This window comes from Delphinapterus leucas, chromosome 1 (genome assembly GCF_059928025.1).
Source record: "Delphinapterus leucas isolate spDelLeu-1000000601 "Yukka" chromosome 1, BTC_Dleu_Yukka2, whole genome shotgun sequence".
In the NCBI taxonomy this organism is placed as follows: domain Eukaryota; kingdom Metazoa; phylum Chordata; class Mammalia; order Artiodactyla; family Monodontidae; genus Delphinapterus; species Delphinapterus leucas.
This window is the reverse complement of record NC_143129.1, coordinates 82387012-82411083: the sequence shown is the minus strand read 5'-3', so window position 1 is coordinate 82411083 and position 24072 is coordinate 82387012. Positions and strand designations below refer to the sequence as shown.

The window sequence follows — 24072 nt, the reverse complement described above, 5'->3', positions numbered from 1 at the left end:
CTTTAAATTCCAAGTGAAAAAGTACAGTATCTATATACAAGGTGCTTTAGCAGTATTGAGGAAGGACATAAAATGTAGTGGCATAGGGGTGTTTTCTTTTTAATTTTTAATGTATTATTTTGAATAAGTAAATACATGCCCAAATTCCAAAAAGTGTACGATAGAAAATGAATTGCTCTGTCATGACTGTCTCTCTCTCTCTCGATCCCTTGGTTTCCTTCTGTAGAGGCATTACTGTTAGCAGTTTCTTATATATCTTCCCAGAGGTATTCTCTATAAATATGAAGTATATGCTTGTTTGTACTTTTGTACACATATACTAGCAAAGTAGACCCATCGTATCTTTTTTTTTTTTTTTTTTTTTTTTTTGCGGTGCGCGGGCCTCTCACTACCGCGGCCCCTCCCGCTGCGGAGCACAGGCTCCGGACGCGCAGGCCCAGCGGCCGCGGCACGTGGGATCCTCCCGGACTGGGGCACGAACCCGCGTCCCCTGCATCGGCAGGTGGACTCCCAACCACTGAGCCACCAGGGAAGCCCAGATCCATTATATCTTGTTTTTGCTTTATATCTTGGAGATAGTTCTAAATGAACTATAAAATGAACTATTAAAAACACAAGTTTTTTAATAGTTACATACTTTTCAGCTAGATGGAGGTAACAGAATTTATTTAGCAAAGCCCCTATTAAGAACTTTTAGGATATTTCCAGACTTTTGTTGGAAATAGTGCTGCAAGAATATCTTTGTACACAGGGACAAGCATACTGGTGGGATTAATTCCCAGCAGTCTGGAAAATGCATTGAAGCTACAGACAGAGATCAGTTATTAAGAAGTTTGTTGTAGTAATGATGAGAAACTGAAGTAGGGTAGTGGCAAAAGAAATGGGGAGGGAAAAAATGAACTAGAAATTAATGTACTTCATCAATTCTAGGATGTACATTGTCTTTTCACATTTTAACATGTTTGAAAGCAGTATGTATTTTACAGTTGATGGTTTCATTCAGCTAACTGGAAGCACTTTTAAAATTTCTTGGTGGTGTATAAAATGTGCATGTTATAAACAATCTTATATTAAATTCAGAAATACGCAGTAATAAGAAGGTAGGATTAACAGGACTTAAAAGTAGAAAGTAAGGGGAAGCAAGAGGCAAGGTTGACATATATTTTTTGTTTTCTCCACTTTCAATATGTAAACCATTTTTCTATTTTCTGTATGGTCTTCATATTTGATTAATGATTGTCAACTCTGCTACTGTTGGATATTTAGATAATGATTTTCTTTTGGCTCTTTACAGATCATTGATAACACTGAGTAGTTTTCTGTTTAGAGTTAGGGAATGTTTGGATTTAGTAGATTTCTAGATAATTATATATAACGATATTTAACAAATGTTCCTAGTGGCAAATTATTCAAAGAACTTCTGAGTTGATACTTTACAAATGTTGAGAGACCATTTTGAATTTTTTAGCTTAGATGTGGCTCTTTCAGTGTACATTGAAGTCATTTACTCGGGTTCTAAAATCAGTACCTAAGACAAAAGATTAATTCTTAAAATCGTGCACTAATTACAGTACCTAACGGTATCTTAGATGGAAGTCTGGTCCCTATCTACTCTGTAGGTACTCAGAAGCCAGCTACCTTATGGGATTATTAACCAAACTGAATAGAAGACCCTAGTACTCATTTTCATGAGTACTTTTTCTTTTCTTTGTATTTTCCTTCTCCTTTTTTCTAATTTATTCAAGAAATAGTTACTGAAAGCCTACTATGTGTTAGGCATGGTCCTAGGTGCTGAGAATTCAACACTAAACAAAACTGACGAAAATCCTTGTCCTCACCGGGGGAGACAGGCAAAAGATAAAGTAAGTAAATTATAGTATATCGGGTGGAAAAAACAAGGGGTGATAGGAGTGTTGGTGGTTTGATGTTGCAGTTTTCCTGGTCACGGAAATACAGAAAGTCACTGAGAAAGTGACATTTGGGCAAAGATTTAAAGGCAGCGAGAGAGTAAACCATGAGATTATATGGGAAAAGAATGTTCCAAGCAGAGGGAGCAGGGAGCTCAAAGGACCCTGAAGCAAGAGTATGCTAGGTGTGTTGTAGGTCTTGCAGTTGCAAGGTGGCCAGAGTGGCTGGAATGGAATGAATGGTTACCAGGACTGGGGATCAGAGAGATAATGCAAGGTCAGATTGTTTAGGACTTACAGGCCATAGTAAGGACTTTGATCTTTACCCTGAGTAAGGGCGAGAGCCATTACTGGAGGGATTTAAAGCAGCAAAATAATAATATGATCAGATTTATATTTGAAAGGATCTAGACTGAAGTGGGGCAAAGGTAGAAGCAGGGAGACCAGTTAAGAGGCTAATTCAATAATTCAAGCAAAAGATGATATGACTTAAACCAGGAGGCAATGATAAATAATAGTTGGAGTCTATGTATTTTAAAAAATTTGTTATTTTTAAATAATTTCAAATTTAAAGCTGCAGTATATTACAAATACCTCTTGTGTGCCTTTCACCAGATTCCCCAATAATTAACATTTTACCATATTTACTTTAATCTCTTATTGCTCTCTTCATATACACGTACACACACACACACTTATTTGAGAGTATGTTGCAGACATGATGCCCTGTTTAATACTTCAGTGTCCTTAAAAGCAGTTCATTTCCTTATATAGTTGTATCAGTAAGCTTGGGCTGCCATAACAAAATACCACAAACTGTGTGGCTTAAACAGCAGAAATTTATTTTCTTACAGTTCTAGAGGGTGGAAAGGCTAAGATCAAGGTCTGACAGGGTTCAGTTTCTGGTGAAAGTTCTCTTCCTGGCTTGTAGATGGCCACCTTCTTACTGTGTCCTCACGTGGTGGAGGAGGGTTTGGGGGGAGGCAGAGTTCCTCTGATGTCTAAGGACACTCGTGTCATCTTATCAAGGCCCCACCATTATGTCCTCAGGTAACCTTAATTACCTCCTTATAGACCTTATCTCCGCATACAGTAACATTGGGGGTTAGGACTTCAACATATGAATTTTGGGGAGACACAGTTCAGTACATTGCAACAGTTGTTATGTAACATCTGTGCAACCACCAAAACCAGGAAATGAAAACTGATACAGTACCACCATCGAATCCACAGACCTTAATTGAATTTTGCCAGTTATCCCAATAATGGTCTTTTTTGTTGTTGTTTGTTTTTTGCGGTACGCGGGCCTCTCACTGTTGTGGCCTCTCTGGTTGTGGAGCACAGGCTCCGGACGCGCAGGCTCAGCGGCCATGGCTCACGGGCCCAGCCGCTCTGCGGCATGTGAGATCTTCCCGGACCGGGGCACGAACCTGTGTCCCCTGCAGCGGCAGGCGGACTCTCAACCACTGCGCCACCAGGGAAGCCCCAATAATGGTCTTTTAAAAGTCCAGGGTCATTTGTTAGAGTTGTCATGTCTCTTTAGTTTACTTCAGTCTGAAACAGTTCTTTAGTCTTTCCTTATCTTTCATGACCCTGAAATTTTTGAAGACTATAGACCAGTAACTTGTAAAATAATCCATAAATTTGTTTGTTTTTTTGTTTTTGTTTTTAGATTCAGGTTATGCAGTTTTGGGCAGGAATACCACAGAAGTGACACTGTGTTCTTAAAGCATTATATATATTTGGAGGAACATAATGTCAATCTGCCTCATTAATAGTGACATTAACTTTTATCTCTTGAATAAGTATATGTTTTCTATATATAACTGTGAATTCATACCATGACTTCCAATTACAGTCCAGCACCACAGGGTTTATTCTAACCTCCTTCTTTCTGCATTTGTAACTTCCTAAATCTGTATATATTTCAAAGGTAGCGTTACTGAGATCTGCATTGTGAGTTTGGATATGGAGTGTGAAAGAGGGGAGTCAAGGATGACCCGATTTTTGGCTGAAAAAAACCACCACAGAAGAAATGCCATTTACTGGGATGGAGAAGACTATAGGAGGAGAGAATTAAGAGGAAGAGATCAGAATATCACACGTTGAGTCTGAGCTGTGTATTAAATATCCCAAGAGAGATGTTGGGTAGGAAGTTGGATATTTGAGTCTGCAGTTCAAAGAATAGGTCCAGGCTGAAATACAAATTAGTTTAAGACAGTCAGTTAAACTTTTTGGACAAAAGCGATTATATTTCCTTAATCAATAATGGAAGCAGCAAATATATATTACAGAAAATTATAATACAGGCAAGCAAAAGTGAAAAAAATAGAGATCAGTACTGTTAAAACTTAATTCCTTATTCTTTCTGATCTCTTTCACAGATTTTTTTCCTAACATGAGATCATTCTATAATTACTGTGTTTTCCCTCCAGTTGATGATTTATTTCCATTTCCGTAAATTTTCATTTTATCTGATCCCAGACCACATTCACATTTCTTCAGTTGATCCAAAAATGTCATTTATAGCTGGCTAGTCCAAACCTATATCCATTTCAGAAACACAAATTAGTTACATCAGATTGCTCTGTACCTTGAGTCTCTTAATCTCTCCAGTAATAGTTTAGGGCGGGAATTTCCTGGTTAGGACTCCAAGCTTTCACTGCCAAGGGCCTGGGTTCAGTCCCTGGTGGGGGAACTAAGAGCCTGCAAGCCACGTGGCATGGCCAAAAAAAAAAAAAAGTTTGGGGTGATTTGTTTTGGGAAGTTGAGGTAGAGAGGGGTCAGAATCTGACATGAATTAAATTTAAAATTTTTGACTTTTTCCTATGGGTGAGTAGAAAACACTGAAGATTATTTAGGATGGGTTATCATAGAAAAGGAAAGTTCTGTGAGAGAGAGAGAGGTGTGTTTCTGGGAACTGAGTAATTCATTAAAGGTGGAATTTCGAATTTGAAGGGGGAGGAGATGAGACTGAAAAAGAAGGTAAGATCCAGAATGTAAATGAAGACTAAGGTGTTTGGGCATTTTCTAGTAAGCAGTTGGAAATCATTGACAGATTTGATCTGAGAAATAGTTGGATACTGTTTACCTATTAGAAGATGAATTTAGCAACAATGTAGAGAATAAATTTGAGAAGACCAAGTCCAAGGCAGGATAACCAGTTAGGAGGCTATTTCAGTAGTAGTCCCGGTCAAAAGTGATGACCCAGCAAAGAGCAATGGTAGGAAGAGAAGGAGAAGAGGGGATAAATTTGAAAAATGTTATTGGGAGACAAAATTGGCTGGACTTGGAGATTTATCAAAAGGGGGTGTGGGTCAGGTAGGGAAGAAGAAGAGCCAAAGAAGACTGCTGAAATTCTAGCTAAATACAAGAGCAGTAACAGATGGAAGAGGAGGAAGATTATTAATAAAATATTGAAAAACCAAGTTCAAGGTATCTCTGAGACTTTGAAGTAGATGTGTGCATTGACTGGTAAAGGGAAATCCAAGCATGAAATCTATGGATATGGGAGTCATTGGTACTTAGGTGGTAGTAGTTAAATGTGGATAATTATGCTGATAGCATTCCATTTTCTGTTGGCTAAGCAAAGTCCTAAATGCTTTACATACATTGTTTTATTTAATTCTTATAACAACCCATGAGTTTGTCATTTTGCAAAGAAAAAAAAAAGTAACATATAGAAGTTAGGTAATGTATAAGACCCTAAAGCTAATAAGTGATAAAGCCAGGAATAGAACTGACTATCTGATTTTGAACCTGAAATCTTACAACTCTATGCTACGGGTGAATCGAGAAGAGTGCTCAGGAGAGAACCCTGGGGAGCATCAACATTTAAAGGAGGATTGAGGACTTCACTGGTGGCACGGTGGATAAGACTCCACACTCCCAGTGCAGGGGGCCTGGGTTTGATCCCTGGTCAGGGAACTAGATCCCACACGCATGCTGCAACTGAGAGTAGCATGCCACAACTAAGCCTGTGTGCCGCAACTAAGAAACCTGCATGCCACAACTAAGGAGCCTGCGACCTGCAAATAAATAAATATTTTAAAAAACGAAATAAATAAAGGAGGATGATCACAGGCAGAGCTGCCTACCTATCATGTCCACCTGTGTATATATATGGAGGAAGAGCTAGAGACGTCAGAGGAGAACTAAGAGAATGATTATAACAGAAACAAAAAGGGATTACTATAGCACATTATTCTGTGTGCCAAAGCCTGGTGGAAATGATAGTTCTATGTAGAAATAGCATTTAAAAAAATCTCCTTTTGGGGCTTCCCTAGTGGTGCAGTGGTTAAGAATCTGCCTGCCAACGTAGGGGACACATGTTCGAGCCCTGGTCCGGGAAGGTGCCACGGAGCAACTAAGCCCGTGTGCCACTACTGAGCCTGTGCTCTAGAGCCCGCAGGCTACAACTACTGAGCCCATACTCCTAGAGCCCGTGCTTCCCAACAAGAGAAGCCACTGCAGTGAGAAGCCTGCTCACCACAACAAAGAGTAACCCCCGCTCGCTGCAACTAGAGAAAGCCGGCACACAGCAACAAGACCCAACACAGCCAAAAATAAATAGATAAATATATTAAAGAAAAATCTCCTTTGGGTTGAATAAGTTGGAGTTTATTGGTAATATTGGTAATTGCTGTTTGAGTGAAGTGATGGCAACATAAATGAGATAGCATAATTTATATAAGGCTCCTCACATGGTAGATTGCATTTTTTAAAATAAATTTATTTTATTATTTTATTTTATTTTTTGGCTGCGTTGGGTCTTCATTGCTGCGCGTGGGCTTTTCTCTGGTTGCAGCGAGCGGGGGCCACTTCCCGCTGCAGTGCACGGGCCTCTCACCGCAGTGGCCTCTCTCGTTGCGCAGCATGGGCTACAGGGCGCCGGCTTCAGTAGCCGTGGCGCACGGGCTTAGTTGCTCCACGGCATGCGGGACCCCCCCAGACCAGGGCCCAAACCCGCGTACCCCGCATTGGCAGGCGGACCCGCAACCACTGCGCCACCAGGGAAGCCCTCATATTTTTTAAGTACAAAAAAAGGTAGCTCCTATAATTATGGAGTTACTAGAAATTAGAGACAGTGAGTATATAACACTCTTTCAGATCTTTCAGATCCCTAGGGATCTTTCAGATCCCTAATCTGAAATATCTTAACTGACTTAGGTAAATTGATCTGGATGGGTTTACATATGGGTACATTAAAAAAATAATAAATTTATGTATTTATTTAATTTTGGCTGCATTGGCGCGCGGGCTTTCTCTAGTTGCGGCGAGTGGGGGCTACTCTTTGTTGCGGTTCGCAGGTCTCTCGTTGTGGTGGCTTTTCTTGTTGCGGAGCATGGGCTCTAGGCACGCAGGCTTCAGTAGTTGTGGCACGTGGGCTCAGTAGTTGTGGCACACAGGCTTAGTTGCTCCGTGGCATGTGGAATCTTCCTGGACCAGGGATCGAACCCATGTCCCCTGCATTGGCAGGCAGATTCTTAACCACTGCGCCACCAGGGAAGTCCCTGGGTACACTTTTTGAGAGAACATAATTCCCATCTAATGATTTCTGCTTCTCTGTGAAATAGCATATTAAGCTTATCTCCTGAGAGTGAGAATGTGGTAAGAGAGGGCGCTTGACAAGAGTGGTAAAGTTTGAAATAGCTCTTACAGCAAATGAGAGAGGATGCTGATTAAAGACGTATGGAAGGAGGGCCCACTGAAGGAAGGGACTGAATTTACATTGTTTCAGTACTTCTGGTGGTATGATTTTTCTTCAGCAGAACCCAGGGGCAGAAATAAAGGTGCAGTAAAGGCGTTCAGTTAGATTGATCCAGATTTAGGATTTTGTTGAATACATGTGATAGAAAGCCTAAATTGTAGGGAGGACGAAAAGCAAATGAAGGTTTTGATATGAGTGGTTTCGATAATGGATCAGAAAGACTCGAATTGGTAGAGAAAGAATTGAGTACTAAAAGAGACTATATGTGAGTTAGAGAAAATAAAGAACTGAGATCTTGATGAAATTGAAGGACAAATATAATGGAATGGACGGTTGTGGTCAGAAAGGGTGATTTTAAAATGTAGAAAGAAGTGGTTCTTGGAGGTCGCTGCATTTGAGATCGAGACTAGAAAACATGATGAATCATCTTCCATACAGACAGTAAAATTTTTCAGGATAATAATAAAACTTAGGGTGACTTTGCTCAAGGTTCCAGATAGTAAATTGATTGGGCCCTGTCCTGGACCTTAAAAAAGGTTGATGTGGGTGAGTTTATGGGCTCAAATTACTTATTTCCCAGGACATTCGCCTAGTGATGAAAGTGGCAGCAGAGCCTCTCTTCCAGTAGATGGGAGGACTTAGGTGTATCTGGACTGGTTGATGAAAAGAGTCTGTCTGCAATAATAATGTAGAGGAGGTTAAGCAATTTGCTTGCCTAAGGCCACATTCTGATTGGATTCTAAAACTCATTCTCCTTCCACTAACCCTGGTGTTTCTGCAGCAAATTGAACTACTTCAACTCAATTTTTTGTCTTCCCAAATGTTTGGGAGAACAGTTTTGTTTTATTTGAGCTTCTCCAGAGTTAATGGGTTTTTTAGTGCCAAATACATGCAAAGTGAAGTAGAAATTTGCTAAAGGAATACGTAGAACAGAAACTTAACCTGAAGCAGTCAAGGTTTTTAGGCATTAGGTTCAGTAACTTGATCCATTAGCTCATTTGTCTGTTTATTCATCATCCATCCTTGTAGTAGCAGTTATACAGTTTGAGAACACTGTATTTGGAATAAGTTGTACTAAGTATAAATTGACTCATTTGGTCTTATTTATTGTCTTTTGTCATCTCCAGCTGCCTATCCCCACCGTTTGAATCTCTTTTACCTTGCCAATGATGTCATACAGAACTGTAAAAGGAAAAACGCAATCATATTCCGTGAATCGTTTGCTGATGTACTTCCGGAAGCAGCTGCTCTAGTGAAGTAAGTAAATTCTTACTCCTCTTTGGGATCTAAGCTTAGAAAATTTAGAATTTTAGTTTCCTGTTAGTAAGAACTGTAATAGTTGCACATGCTTGAAGATCCAAGGATATTTTGTCCAAATTGTTCATTGTAACTTTCCTGGTAATACACTTTTTTTTTAAAGACTCTTTCCTCCCTTTTTGAAAACTTGTCTGTTATTTATGCTCTGCCTCTTCTCTCCTAACTTGACCAGGAGAGTGTATCTCCTGGTCATACTCTCTGGCTGTACTTCTTTCTAACTGCTTTTTCTGTTTTTGTGTTTTTTACACATTTCCATTTTTCTTTCAGAGTCTTTCTGAAATCTTGCCCCCTTCATGAAATCTGTGTAATTAGGGAGAAATGAAAATATTTATTCTTAATTCCATATTGATTTACTCCATTAGCAAAGTTGTGTCCAGCATTTCTCAAAGTGCTGGAACACTTATATTTGATCTTATTTTTGTCCTGTATTAATAGTGTTTTCCTTGTGTTTCATCCATATTTGTAAGCTGTTTGCTTGGTGTGAGAAACACACACATCTACACACAATTGGAGGATAAACAATTACATGGAAAAATCAAAATAGCTAAATATTTCCTCGAATTATGTACTTATTAGCATAATATATATTTGAATATATGACTATCGTATATTATTGATCCATTTGTTAGTATTAACCCAGTTAGAATGGAATGATCCTTGTTCCTTCCTTTGGATTGTAGACTTAAGATGTCTACTTTGGTATTACAAAAGATTAAAATGTGGTCTTATTTTTATATACTAAGTAATAAAGATTTATACACGTCAGAAGTACATAAAATAATAACAGTAATATCACCTACATTTATTGAGCAGTCATAATTGACCAGATACTGTTATTATTATACAAAGTGCTTCGTGTACTTCAGGTTGTTTAAACCTGAGAACAACATTTAAAGTGGCTATTACTATTACCCCCATTTTAAGGCGGAGGAAACTGGCTTAGAGACATTAAGTAGCTTGCCTAAGCTCTCACAGCTACCGGGTTGGGGGCGGGGGGCTGGTATTTGGCAGAATTCCTACCCAAGCCTGTCTAGACCCCGAAGCTTATGTTCTTTGCCACCTAACCACTAGTCTGTGCTGCTTCTTTACATATATAAATCCAGTATAATTTTGAGTAAGAAAAGCAGTGTGCTACATGATCTCCACTACTTAGAGTTTCTGCTGTAAATATTATAGTCTTAAAAACTTAACCTAATGTATCCTATACTTAGATTTCATGACCTAGTTCATGGATTAATATAGGGTTGTCACCTTTTATTTTACCATGTAAAGATATTTTTAAAAACAACTACTTTGTATTACTATTTCACAGAAAAACGTAGGAATGGCATAATCTCAGAATAAAGTACAGCCCTTTAAAATTTTAAGCTCTGAAAATGTTTTTAACTCAATGAAGGATATCTTCAGAAACCTATGATAAAATCAGACTTAATGGTGAAACAATAAAAGCATTTCAGGACAGTAATGCCCTCTATCATCATTACTGTTCACCATTATGTTGAGATTCCATTCATTTCTAAATAAATAAATAATGAGAAGGCATTTAGAAGAGATAGAATTATCATTATTTGCAGATAATAGGATTACCTACATCAGGGGTGGGCAACCTTTTTCTATAAAAGACCAGATAGTATTTTAGGCTTTGCAGGCCATAGGATCTCTGTTGCCACTACTCAACTCTGCCATTCTAGCATAAAAGCAGCCATAAGCAAATGGGTGTGGCTGTGTTCCTAAAACTTTATTTACAAATCAGGCAGCTGGCCAGATTTGGCTTGAGGTTTGTAGTTTGCTGACCCCTGGCCTACATAGAATCAGCTAATAAGAGAGTTCAGTTAAATAGCCAGATTCAAGTTCAACGTAGAAAAGCAGTAGATTTCCTATATATGCTAGCAGTAACCAATTAAAAATGTAATTAGAAAAAAAAGATTCCTTTTGCAACAAGAAGTACTGCCTCCCCCCCCAAATAAAGGAAACCCCACCCAAAAATAAATATAATAAGAAGTATGTAAGGCTTTTATAGAGAAAATTTTATAAGAAGACCTGGATAAGTGAAGAGATAGATACATACTTTTTTTGTGTGTGTGTGTGGTACACAGGCCTCTCACTGTTGTGGCCTCTCCCGTTGCGGAGCACAGGCTCCGGACGCGCGCAGGCTCAGCAGCCATGGCTCACGGGCCCAGTCGCTCCGCGGCATGTGGGATCCTCCTGGTCCAGGGCACGAACCCGCGTCCCCTGCATCGGCAGGCGGACTCTCAACCACTGCGCCACCATGGAAGCCCAGTACATACTTCTGAAGGGAAAGATTTGGTATTGTTAAAAATATGATTCTCTCCCAATATGTAATCTATAAATTCATTGTGTAATCCCAGTCAGAATCTCAGTAGGGTTTGATGGGGAAGGATATATATTCAAGATAATTGTTTATAAGAACATCAGAGTCAGAGTTCCCCTGTCAATTATCTTGTATATATTTTAAAACAATAATAGAATCAGGAGTAGAAGACTATATCAGTGAAACAGAATATATTCTCACTTATAAAGAAATTAATTATAAAGTATATGATAAATGAAAGTATATTAGGATATGAGCTTTAGTATTCCATAAACAACCCCATCCCATCCCCCTTTTAAATTTCTGTTCACGGTTATACTTTAGACTCATTTCTACCCTTTTGTGAATTCATTTCTCTTAATTTAAGGCTATCATTTAAATCCCTTTAATTGAGGAGGGGCAAATGTTTAGAAGTTCCAGACAGTTAACCCAGGTGAGTGAAGTGGGTGGACTGTAAGGAAAAACCCATCTAAAAGGGGCAACAGCTATTCAGCCCTAGCCTATGGCCATAAAGAAACATGAGTTCACTGTTGACCTATGCTTTCAGACCTTCCAAAGATTTCTCATTTTTTAAGCTAGGTCAAAATCTAGATTCTTATATGAAGCCTCCCAATTTTTAAATGTGTGAAGCTAAATCACATTCTAAAAAATTTATTGCTAGCCAAACAAAACACATCTGATGACTAAATTTTGGAGTTACAAATAAATTTTAGTAAGTGGGTGAATTTGCAAATACAGAATCTGCAATTAACGAGAATCAACTGTATCTAGAAATAAATCTTAACAAAAGATGTATAAGATCTCTATTGAAAAAATTATAAAACATAATTGAGAAACAGTATAGAAAACCTAAAGAAATAATTTGTGGATAGGGAAGACTCAATATTTAATGTCATTTCTTCCCAAATTGATTTATAAATCCAAAGCAGTCTTAATTAGGCTCTGAGTAGTGTTTTTCCCCACTATTTTATTAATTGATTTTGAATTTTGTATGGAAGTGCAGAGAGCTCCTTCTTCCCCTTCCCCCACAAAGAGAAAGCCTAGAAACTCTTGAAGAACAACAAGGTGGGAAGACTGGCTCTACCAGATTTCAAGACTGATTATAAAGCTACGATAAATAAAACAGTGTGATATTTGCCCAGAGATAGCCAAAGAAACTGGTAGAACATAATACAAAGTCTAGAAACAGACCAGTATATATACTTGGTCTCTGTATGAAACTATTAGGTAGTAGAAAAAGAATAACTTTTTCATAAATATTGCTGGGACAAATTGGCTATATAGAAAAAATTAGATCCCACTCACATCATACACAAAAATCAATTGCATATTAAATACTTAAACATGAAAGAACTACAAATCTTTTGAAGACAATATAGGAGAATATTTCATGACCTTACCTCATAAGATTAATAAATACAGCTACATTAAAATGAAGACCCTTCCATTTAATTGAAAGACACTGTGAAGAGTGAGAAGACAAAGGGCTTCCCTGGTGACGCAGTGGTTAAGAATCTGCCTGCCAATGCAGGGGACACGGGTTCAAGCCCTGGTCCGGGAAGATCCCACGTGCCGTGGAGCAGTTAAGCCAATGTGCCACAACTACTGAAGCCCGGGCGCCTAGAGCCCATGCTCCACAACAAGAGAAGCCACTGCAATGAGAAGCCCATGCACTGCATCAAAGAGTAGCCCCCACTCGCCACAACTAGAGAAAGCCCGCACGCAGCAACGAAGACCCAATGCAGCCAAAAATAAATTAAAAAAAAAAAAAGTGAAAAGACAAGCCACAGAGTGGGAGAAAATATTTTTATGCAGTCAACAAAAGGTTCATATCCAGAATATATAAAGAGTTACAAAATAAGAGAAAGACAAAAAATTTGAAGATTTTAGTTTTACCTGGCACTTGTAGAAATCAAACCAGAAATTATTTAAATATTTATTAATAACTTTTAAAACAATAAACGTTAATAACCAACACTTAAAATTTTAGTGAAAAGAATGGTGGTGTTTTGCATTCTTGCCAGATCTCTTTAATGCCTGGCTTAATATCAGACAGCTATATTTTCTTACCTGCTTTTTGCATTCAGTCTGTTCTGATATCATGTCATATAGCCCTAGAACTGCTGAGACATATCATTACATATCATATAAGTTAAGTCCCAATCAGGAGACATAAATCACATATCAGTAATTTAAACAGGGAAGATTTAATATGAAGAATCGTTAAGTAGGTAAAAGGTAGCTAACTACTAGAAAGAATAAACTAACTCTAAGGTGTTATGGAATAGTATCTGCTGAAAGCAGCTACTACCTCTGAACCTGAGGGAAAAGTAAATAAGGACTCACCCCACCCCACCCCAAGCTAAGATTCAGACCTGAGGAAAGAGTGGATTGCTGTAAGAACATGCTACCTGTCACTAGTGGTTAAGAAACAGGCTGGAGAGCACTCACCGCTGAACTACAAAAGCTATGCTAAAATGCACCCAGGATGCCTCTAAGCTGATCCACTTGAAAATAGAACACCAAAAGAAGAATCCGTACTGCCTCTTCTAGCCTCTCGGTGTCACTCTAGGGCTCTCTGTTGTCAGAGTCCAACACTGAACCAAGGGGAAATAGAGTTTGCAGAGTCTAGCTCCGGTACCACAAGGGAAGGGCATGTTAGAGCTGAGGGACAGTAAATTAATAACCAGCACACATACGTACCAGATAAGGCATAAATCTTAAAGTCCACCAGTACGAACATTAGCAAGATTGTGGCACAGTGGAAGCTCTTATATACTGTTGCTTTGAGGGTTGATTGGTATAAAACAACCTCATTTTTAAAAGTTTATGTACAGGGCTTCCCTGGTGGCGCAGTGGTTGAGAGTCCACCTGCCGATGCAGGGGACACAGGTTCGTGCCCCGGTCCGGGAAGATCCCACATGCTGCGGAGCGGCTGGGCCCGTGAGCCATGGCCGCTGAGCCTGCGCGTCCGGAGCCTGTGGTCCGCAACGGGAGAGGCCACAACAGTGAGAGGCCCGTGTACTGCAAAAAAAAAAAGTTTATGTACAGGTCTTGCAATTCCACCCATAGGCTTTTACCCCTGAGCAACTTTTGCATATGTGCAGCAAGATCAGTGGAAGGGAATTTTCATAGCAACATTGTCTATGGTAATAAAAATTTGGGGAATTCCCTAGCAGTCCATTGGTTAGGACTCTTGTGCTTCCACTTTAGGGGGCCCAGGTTTGACCCCTGGTTGGAGAACTAAGATCTCACAAGCAGCGCAGCACAGCCAGAAAATAAATTAATAAAGTGAAAACCCTAATAAAAAAAATTTGGAAACATTTTTCTACAGTAAAGTGAATGAATTGTAGCATACTGGAATACCAGGCAGCAAGGAAAATTAATGAATTTCAGTTATATGCAATGACATAGACAAATCTCACAAAATATTGATTGAAAGTACAAAGGAATATTTACGTATATATAGTATGAATCCATTTATATAAAGTTCAAATTTGGCAAAAAATGAGCTCTTGTTTATACCTACCTACATGTTAAAGAAAAGTAAGGAAGCAATTATCACAGAAGTCTACCATCCCAGGTAGGTGGAAGGGATTGTAAACTTGAAGGGGTCCACTCAGGTCCTCTGGGGAGCTAGCGATATTTTATTTCTTGACCTGGGTTGTGATTACATGGCTGTTCACTTTTTAATCATTTGTTTATAATATATATCATATGTAATTATATGCAACTTTTCCATAATGTAAGATTTATTTGGACTAAACAATTTTCAAATTACAGTATTAAGTAAATGAATTTAAGAAGTTGATTCCTTTTGAAAATCAAATTGGCAGCCTAGTAGAACAAATTGTATAATCAACCGTAGAGCAGTACAGTATTCCCAATTAGGTATGAACTCTGTAGAGTTTTGTTTGCTCTATCCTTTCACCTTCCTTATACACTTACTATCCTCAAGAAATTTTCCCTTCCTGACTTCTACTTCCTAGTCTGGATTAAACAATTCTTCTTTGCTACCATTATACCTGTCTCTACTTCTGTCATAGCACCTAACACACTGCCTTGTAATTGATACACATGCTTTTTTTTTTTTTTTTTTCTGTATGCGGGCCTCTCACTGTTGTGGCCCCTCCCGTTGCGGAGCACAGGCTCTGGACGCGCAGGCTCAGTGGCCATGGCTCACTGGCCCAGCCGCTCCACAGCATGTGGGATCCTCCCGGACCGGGGCACGAACCCGTGTCCCCTGCATCGGCAGGCAGACTCTCAACCACTGCGCCACCAGGGAAGCCCGATACACATGCTTTTTGTCACCAGTTTCTATCTCCCAGACATTCTGCTCCCAGCACAATGCTTGTCACATCATAGGTGGTTGGTTAGCTTGATGCATGGATGGAAATACCATGGAGAGCTGTAAAGCTGTATTTCTTAAGTACAGGCCTAGATATTCCTAGGTGGGTCCATAGATGTAGTTTAAAGGGTCTGTGGATTGTCTAAGCGTATTAAGTGTCATCCGTATGATTACCTTATTAACAGTTCTGTGACTCATTTTCAGTGGCTGTGTTATCATGTGTTTGTATTTTGACATAAGATAATATTACTTTATCAAAGGCTAATGAGGAAAGGTTAAAGATGGCTTTAATATATAAATAATGGTTTGTATCAGTTGAAGGCACTAATAATTTCGACTAAAAAAAGTTCATAGTAGTTCAAAAATTGTGAAATAATTGAATGATAATAGTATTATAGGCTTGATAAATTAAAAAAATATTAAATTCAGTGTATATATTCAGTATCATGTTTGCACTGCACCTTGTACTTGGTTTCGACAAAATATTTATCAGTTTAAATCAATGTTAGTATGAATGGTATTTACTGTATTTTTGTTTAATTTGCAAATTCTGATTTATAGTTGAAGAACTATAAAATGTTTTCAGGGGAATCATATAGGGTAAAAAGATAAATGGAGACTTTGCGATCATATTCATAGGAAATCCAAGAGAATTTACAGACTAATGAGGATTCAGCCAGGTTGCTGGATACAAATCAACATATAAGAATCAATAGCATTTCAGTATATCAGAAATAACCAGTTAAAATATAATTTAAGAAAAAAGGGATATTATTAGCAGTAATAACAAAAGCTTATAGGTACCTAGAACAAAAGTGTGTTGAGACCTTTATGAAGAAAATTATAAACTGTTTCAAAAAGACAAAAATCAGCATGTAAATACGGTACACTTTAATCAAGTTCCCAGTAGGACGTTTTAAGAAATTCGTTATACTGATTCTAAAATTCATATAGAGGAGTCAGTGTCTTAGGAGTAGTCAAGACTGTTGATAAAAAGCCAAGTTGGACTTAACCTATGAAATATCAAGAATTATTATTTGGCTATAGTAATTAAAAGAGTATGGTATTAATACAAGCATAGACAAATAGATTTAAGGAACAAAACAGAGAGCCCACAAATGGACTCATACATATATGAGACCTCTGTAAATGGTAGCAGTTGCATTACAGTTCATTGGGGGGAAGATGAACTCTTCAATAAGTGATTCTGGGACATGGACTTTCTGTGTGGAAAAAATAAAATTAAATGTTAAATGTTTCCCAACACAGTACACAAAAATATATCCCAAATGAATTACCCTGATGTATAAAACAAAACGTTAAAATGTTAGAAGAAAATATGAATATGTTCATGACTATAAGGGTTAGTTTAGAAAGCTCTTAAGACACCAAGAACAGAAATAAAGAAAAGTATTTGTAAGTTTAAGTACATCAAAATTAAACTTCTACATTATAGAAGACACCATAAAATTAAAGACAAGTGACACACTAGGGAAAACATTTGTTATAGGCAAATAAAAAAGATAAGTTTTATAAATGGGGATTATTTTAGGAGATACAGAGTAGCAAGTTTTTAGAGATAAAAATCTCTCTCCATCTAATTTCTGAGCTACAAGGTTTTTTGGGTTAAGTATTGACTGCCTCCTCCTTGAGTTGACCCAATATTTGGTCTTCCATTCAGTCAGTTGGCAAATATTTATTAAGAACCTGCAAGATATATAGCACATTATTCTGATGATGTCCCAGAAATAAGATACTGATAAAGAAAAGATATTCTTGAGTGAGGCACAAGATTATGCTGTTTGGTTCTGGTTTTGTTTTGTTTTGTTTTGTTTTTTTTGCCACTCTGCGCAGCTTGTGGGATGTCAGTTCCCCAACCAAGGACTAAACCTGGGCCCTCGGCAGTGACAGCGCGGAGTCCTAACCACTGGACCGCCAGGAAATTCCCTAGTTCTCTTTATTTTATCTGTGATACCTGGGCACCTCTTGTACTCCTTATCAACTTTATGCCTTGAAATAATTGGCTAATACCTTGCTGTATTAAAAGTGGTCCAGGGGCGAGGGTTGCTAGCATAGGAAGCATCTATTCAACATCCTAGCAATTCTGCAAGTCAGTCAATTTTTTTGTTACTTGTAAGTCAAACAACAAAGTTTATATTTAATTATGTTGTGTGTGGTAATAATTGTATGTTCTGTAGAAATTAAGGTTGTGATCAGTAATGGCTGAAATAGAGGTCTAGAATTACAAGGTAAGTAAAACTGCTATTTTGGATTTTGTTTTGGTTTTTTTATTTTAGTTGAATTTGTAAGTTCAAGAGATGGTTGGATTGTGGAAGTTTGAGAGTTCTGTGTTCATATAAAGAACGAATCTAGCCAAGAATTTTAGAGCTAACAGAAATTGTTTAGTAAAAATCATTTTACAAATGAAGAAACCTAGTTCCCAAAAGACTTCTCACTGAAACCAGAACTAAAACCTCTAGTTTCCCCATCTAGTGCTATTTTTTACTATATTATACCCTGGTCTTATTTTTATGATTTCTTAGCAGTTGCTGTTTTTCCAGCATATTTTACTTGAGACTTCGGTGAATAGCTGTTGGGACTTCATAATGAATAGTTGGATTTGAAAATGACAAAATCCAGTTGTCATTCATTCATTTACTATTTAGTGAACACTTTGTAGGTGCTGAAGAAGCAACAGTAAATAAGTTATAACTCCTGCCAGGAGGAAGCTCTGTAAACAGACATTTACAGATAATTATGACTTGGCTTCTGGCTGAATGGCCAGCCATCAATTCCAAAGGGTCCTTTTTTATAAAACAATTACATTCTTGACAAAATATTAGCTGAACCAATAACAGTGGACATATTAGAATGGCAGAGCTGACATTAATTAGTATGCCTGTCTCAGAGTACCTACCACATGATCTGGGCTCTGGAAAGGGGATAAAGTAGTCTTGAGTCATAAGTCCCCCTGGCTTCCAGTATAGATTTGCTCTCCAGGAACACATTTCCTACTTAGATCACCAGGAATCTCATAGATCAAAAAAATATGTGCTCACCTTCAAAGGTCGCCAAATACATTGGGAAACAAAGCACCACAAAGGAGAATCAGCAGATTTAGATCCCCTCACAATGAGCTTCAGATACTAGAATTATCAGACAGGGTATATAAGACAATTATAAGAGATGTTAAAGAAAGATTAAATGGAATAAAATGAACAATGGATAAGATATTTGGGCAAAAGAACCAGTAGGAATTCTAGAAGGGAAAAAGAGATTAAGCTAGAAAATAGTTCTGAAGAAATTAGAATGCAGCAGTAGAGAGAAGGAAGTAGAAAAATGAAGAATAGAATGAAAGGCCTAATTAACATCAAATGAGAATCCTGGAGGAGAGAACTTCTGAGTTCTTTCAAAGAGGTAATGGCTGAGAACACTTTGAAAGTGATGAAACAAAACAAAACATGAATCTTCAAAGATAGGAAGCACAACATATACTAACCAGGGTAAATAAAAAATTTATACCTAGTCATTCATTGTGATGAAATTACAAAACAAAAAGATTTTTAAAAGCAGCCAAAGCGTTCACACCTACTAGGATAACTAATTTAAAAACAAAATAAAACCAGAAAATAACAAGTGTTAGAATGAGGAAAAACTTCTGCATCTCTGTAGGAATGTAAAATGGTGCAGCTGCTATGGAAAAAGTTTGATGGTTCTTCAAAAAGTTAAACAGAGAATTACTATATGATCCAGCAGTTCTACTCCTGGGTATGTACAAAAAAAAAAATGAAAGCAGGAAATCAAATGGATGTTTGTACACCCTTGTTCATAACAGCACTTTTTACAATAGCCAAAAGAAGGAACCAGCCCAATTTTCAGATGAACAGATAACAAAATATGGTATATACATAAAACAGAATATCATTCAACCTTAAAAAGGAGAGAATTCTGACACATGCTACAACGTAGATGAATCTTGAAGACATTATGCTAAGTGAAATAAACCAATCACAGAAGCACAACTATTGTATGATTCCACTTATATGAAGTAACTACAGCAGTCAGATTCATAGAAACAGAAGGTAGAATTGTGGTTATATGGGAAATACTGTATGACTCCATTTATAGAAAATGTCTAGAATAGGTAAATCCATAGAGACAGAAAGATTAGAAGTTGTTAGGAGCTGGAGGAAAGGGGTAATAGGGAGTTAATTGTTTAATGGGTACAGAGTTTCTGTTTAGGGCAGTGAAAATTGTTGGAAACAGACAGAGGTCATTGTACAACATTGTGGATATAACTAATGCCACTGAGTTGTACATTTAAAAATGGTTAAAATGGCAAGTTTTATGTTATTATTTTATGACAGTTGAAAAAACAGTAAACAGAAAACAAAGTAGTCAAGAGAAAAGACAGAGTCAGATCACATGCACAAGGACTACAGTTAGACTGACAACAGACTTCTAAACTGCAACAGTGAAACCAGAAGGCAGTTATGAAAAATATTTTTATAGCATTGAAAGAAAATAGCCGTCAACATGGATTTGTGGGACTTCCCTGGTGGCGCAGTGGTTAAGAATCTGCCTGCCAATGCAGGGGACACGGGTTTGAGCACTGGTCTGGGAAGATCCCACATGCCATGGAGCAACTAAGCACGTGCACTACAACTACTTAGCCTGTGCTCTAGGGCCCGCGAGCCATAACTGCTGAAGCCCGTGTGCCTAGAGCCCATGCTCCACAGTGAGAGGCCACGACAATGAGACGCCCGTGCACCACAACGAAGAGTAGCCCCCATTTGCTGCAACTGGAGAAAGCCCGCGTGTAGCAATGAAGACCCAACGCAGCCAAAAATTAATTAATTAAAAAAAACATGGATTTGCATACAAAGCAAGACTACTTTCAAGAGCTAGACAAACCATATAAAATGATTCTCCAGAGAAACAAAAACTGAGAACAATTTACCATCAACAAACTTCTGAATCACTTTTACTCTGGGAAGTTAGCAGTAAGAGGGATGGTGAATCATACTAGCAATAAAATATATGACATGCCTAAGAATAGCCTTAACAGGGAATATGTGAGACCTTTATGAATAAATTGTATTTGGGAATGTTGAATATAAATTTATTAATGCTTTGCTGCAGTAAAGAATAATGTATTAATAATTCATAGATATTAATTAGAAAATAATGCTTTGTTTAAATTAATATATTCTCCTAATATAATTCAAATTAAAAATGCCAAAGTATCACCTCTTTTGGAACTTAACATTACTCTAAATTTACTCCAGGAAAATAAGCAAATGAGAATATAAGAAATGTTCTGAAGTATAATCGTAATGAGGGAAGATAAGCTACAGTTTTGAAGATAATACAGTATAGTGTAAAAATGGATCAGTGGTGGAGAATTTACAGCCAAGAAAAAGATTAATAATTATATTCTAGAGGAAGCACAGTAAATGAGGAAAAGAGAAATTATGATATTGAAACAATTAATTGGAAATCTGTTTAGATTAGAGCTTAACTTTACATTTATACACCAGTGGTCTTTAAATGAATTATACAGCTGAACATTAAAAAGAAATATTAGGGTATGCCCATTTTCCATTAATTAATAAATAAACCAAAACAGAGGAGGAAAAAAAGAAACGTTAATCATGAAAAGAGAGATGAAAGAAAATAAGTTATAATGTAAAAAATCTCTGGTAGGAGGACTTTCTACACTTAAAACCTGGCAGTAGACAAACATTCAAAGAAGATTTAGTACCTGTCCTCCTCAAACTATTTTAAAAAATTGAAGAGGAGGGAACACATCCTAACTTATTTTACGAGTCTGGTCACCCTGATACTAAAACCAGACAAAGACAACACACAAAAAAGAAAATTACAGGCCAGTATCTCGTGAACATAGATGCAAAAGTTCTCAACAAAACATTAGCAAGCCAACTCGGAAATAAACCCACATACCTATGGTTAACTAATCTTCAACAAAGGAGGCAAGAATATACAATGGAGAAAAGATAGTCTCTTTAGCAAGTGATGTTGGGAAAACTGGACAGCCACATGTAAATCAGTGAAGTTAGAATACTTCCTCACACCATACACAAAAATAAACTCAAAATGGCTTAGAGACTTAAATATAAGACGTGACACCATAAAACTAGAAGAGAACATAGGCAAAACCTTCTCTGACATAAATCATAGCAATGTTTTCTTAGGTCAGTATCCCAAGGCAAAAAAAAAATAAAAGCAAAAGTAAACAAGTGGCACCTAATTAAACTTACAAGATTTTGCACAGCAAAGGAAACCATAAACAAAATGAAAAGACAACCTATGGACTGGGAGAAAATATTTGCAAACAATGGGACTAACAAGGGCTTATTTTCCCAAATATTCAAATAGGTCATACAGCTCAATATCAAAAAAACAAACAACCCAATCAAAAAATGGGCAGAAGACCTAAACAGACTTTTCTCTAAAGAAGACATCCAGATGCCCAACAGGCACATGAAAAGATGCTCAGCATCACTAATTATTAGAGAAATGCAAATCAGAACTACAATGAGGAATCATCTCACCAGTCAGAATGGCCATCATCAAAAAGTCTACAAATAATAAATGCTGGAGAGGGTGTGGAGAAAAGGGAATCCGCCTACAGTATTGGTGGAACTGTAAATTGGTGCAGCCGCTGTGGAGAACAGTATGGAAGTTCCTTAAAAAAACTAAAAATAGAGTTACTGTATGATCCAGCAATCCCACTCCTGGACATGTATCCAGAAAAGATGAAAACTAATTCAAAAAGATACATGTACCCCAGTGTTCATAGCAGCACTGTTTGTAATAGCCAAGATGTGGAAGCAACCTAAGTGTCCATCGACAGATGAATGGGTAAAGAAGATGTAGTGTGTGTGTGTGTGTGTGTGTGTGTGTGTGTGTGTGTGTGTGTGTATACACACACACACATACAATGAAATACTACTCAACCATAAAAAAGAATGAAATAATGCTGTTTGCAGCAACATGGATGGATCCTAGAGATTATCATACTACATGAAGTGAGTTAGAGAAAGACAAATATATCACTTACATATGGAATCTTTTAAAATGATACAAATGAACTTATTTACAAAACAAAAACAGACTCACAGACATAGAAAACAAACTTCTGGTTACCAAAGGGGAAAGGGTAGGTGGATAAATTAGGAACTTGACATTAACAGATACACACTACTATATATAAAATAGATAAACAACAAGGTCCTACTGTATAGCACAGGGAACTATATTCAATACCTTGTAATAACCTATAATGGAAAAGAATGGGAAAAAGAATATATATGTGTATAACCAAATCACTTTGCTGTACATCAGAAACTAACACAACATTGTATGGGGCTTCCCTGGTGGCTCAGTGGTTAAGAACCTGCCTGCCAGTGCAGGGGACACGGGTTCAAGTCCTCGTCTGGGAAGATCCCACATGCTGTGGAGCAACTGGGCCCATGTGCCACAACTACTGAGCCTGTACTCTAGAGCCCGTGAGCCACAACTACTGAGCCCGTGTGCCACAACTACTGAAGCCCATGCTCTGCAACAACAGAAGCCACCACAATGAGAAGCTCATGCACTGCAGTGAAGAGTAGCCCCCGCTCACCGCAACTAGAGAAAGCCGGTGCACAGCAACGAAGACCCAATGCAGCCAAAAATAAATATAAATAAAATAAATAAATTTAAGAAAAAAAGAAACTAACACAACATTATAAATCAACTATATGTCAATTAAAAAAAAAAGGAAAAATATGTTAGCAAGCTGAATCATAAAAGGATCATACACCATGATCCAGTGTGATATATTCCAAGGATGCAAGGGTGGTTCAACATCTGTAAATCAACATGATACATTAACAAAAAGAAGGATTAAAAAACATATGATCGGGTTTCCCTGGTGGCGCAGTGGTTGAGAGTCTGCCTGCTGATGCAGGGGACGCGGGTTCGTGCCCTGGTCCGGGAAGATCCCACATGCCGCGGAGCGGCTGGGCCCGTGAGCCATGGCTGCTGAGCCTGCGCGTCTGGAGCCTGTGCTCCGCAACGGGAGACGCCACAGCAGTGCGAGGCCCGCGTACCGCAAAAGAAACAAAAAATATATGATCACCTCGATAGAGGCAGAAAAAGCATTTGACAAAATTCAACGCCCAGTTATAATTAAAAACCCTCAATAAAGTGGGTACAGGGCCTTTCCTGCTGGCGCAGTGGTTAAGAATCTGCCTGCCAATGCAGGGGACACGGGTTTGATCCCTGGTCCGGGAAGATCCAACATGCTGCGGAGCAACAAGCCCCTGCACCACAACTACTGAGCCTGTGCTCTAGAGCCCACGAGCCACAACTACTGAGCCCATGCACCACAACTGCGGAAGACCACGCACCTGGAGCCCATGCTCTGCAACAAGAGAAGCCACTGCAATGA

The 24072-nt window shown here is 38.1% G+C and overlaps 1 protein-coding gene across 7 annotated transcripts in view; it reads left to right on the top strand.

Moving 5' to 3' along the window:
- RPRD2 (regulation of nuclear pre-mRNA domain containing 2) overlaps nt 1-24072 on the top strand; it is an 84508-nt gene that overhangs the window by 27794 nt on the left and 32642 nt on the right. For all 7 annotated transcript variants that reach the window (XM_022564311.3, XM_022564312.2, XM_022564310.2 and 4 more), the window contains one exon: nt 8745-8874. In XM_022564311.3, the coding sequence (XP_022420019.1) occupies nt 8745-8874 (130 nt within the window). The remainder of the gene's footprint in view (nt 1-8744; nt 8875-24072) is intronic.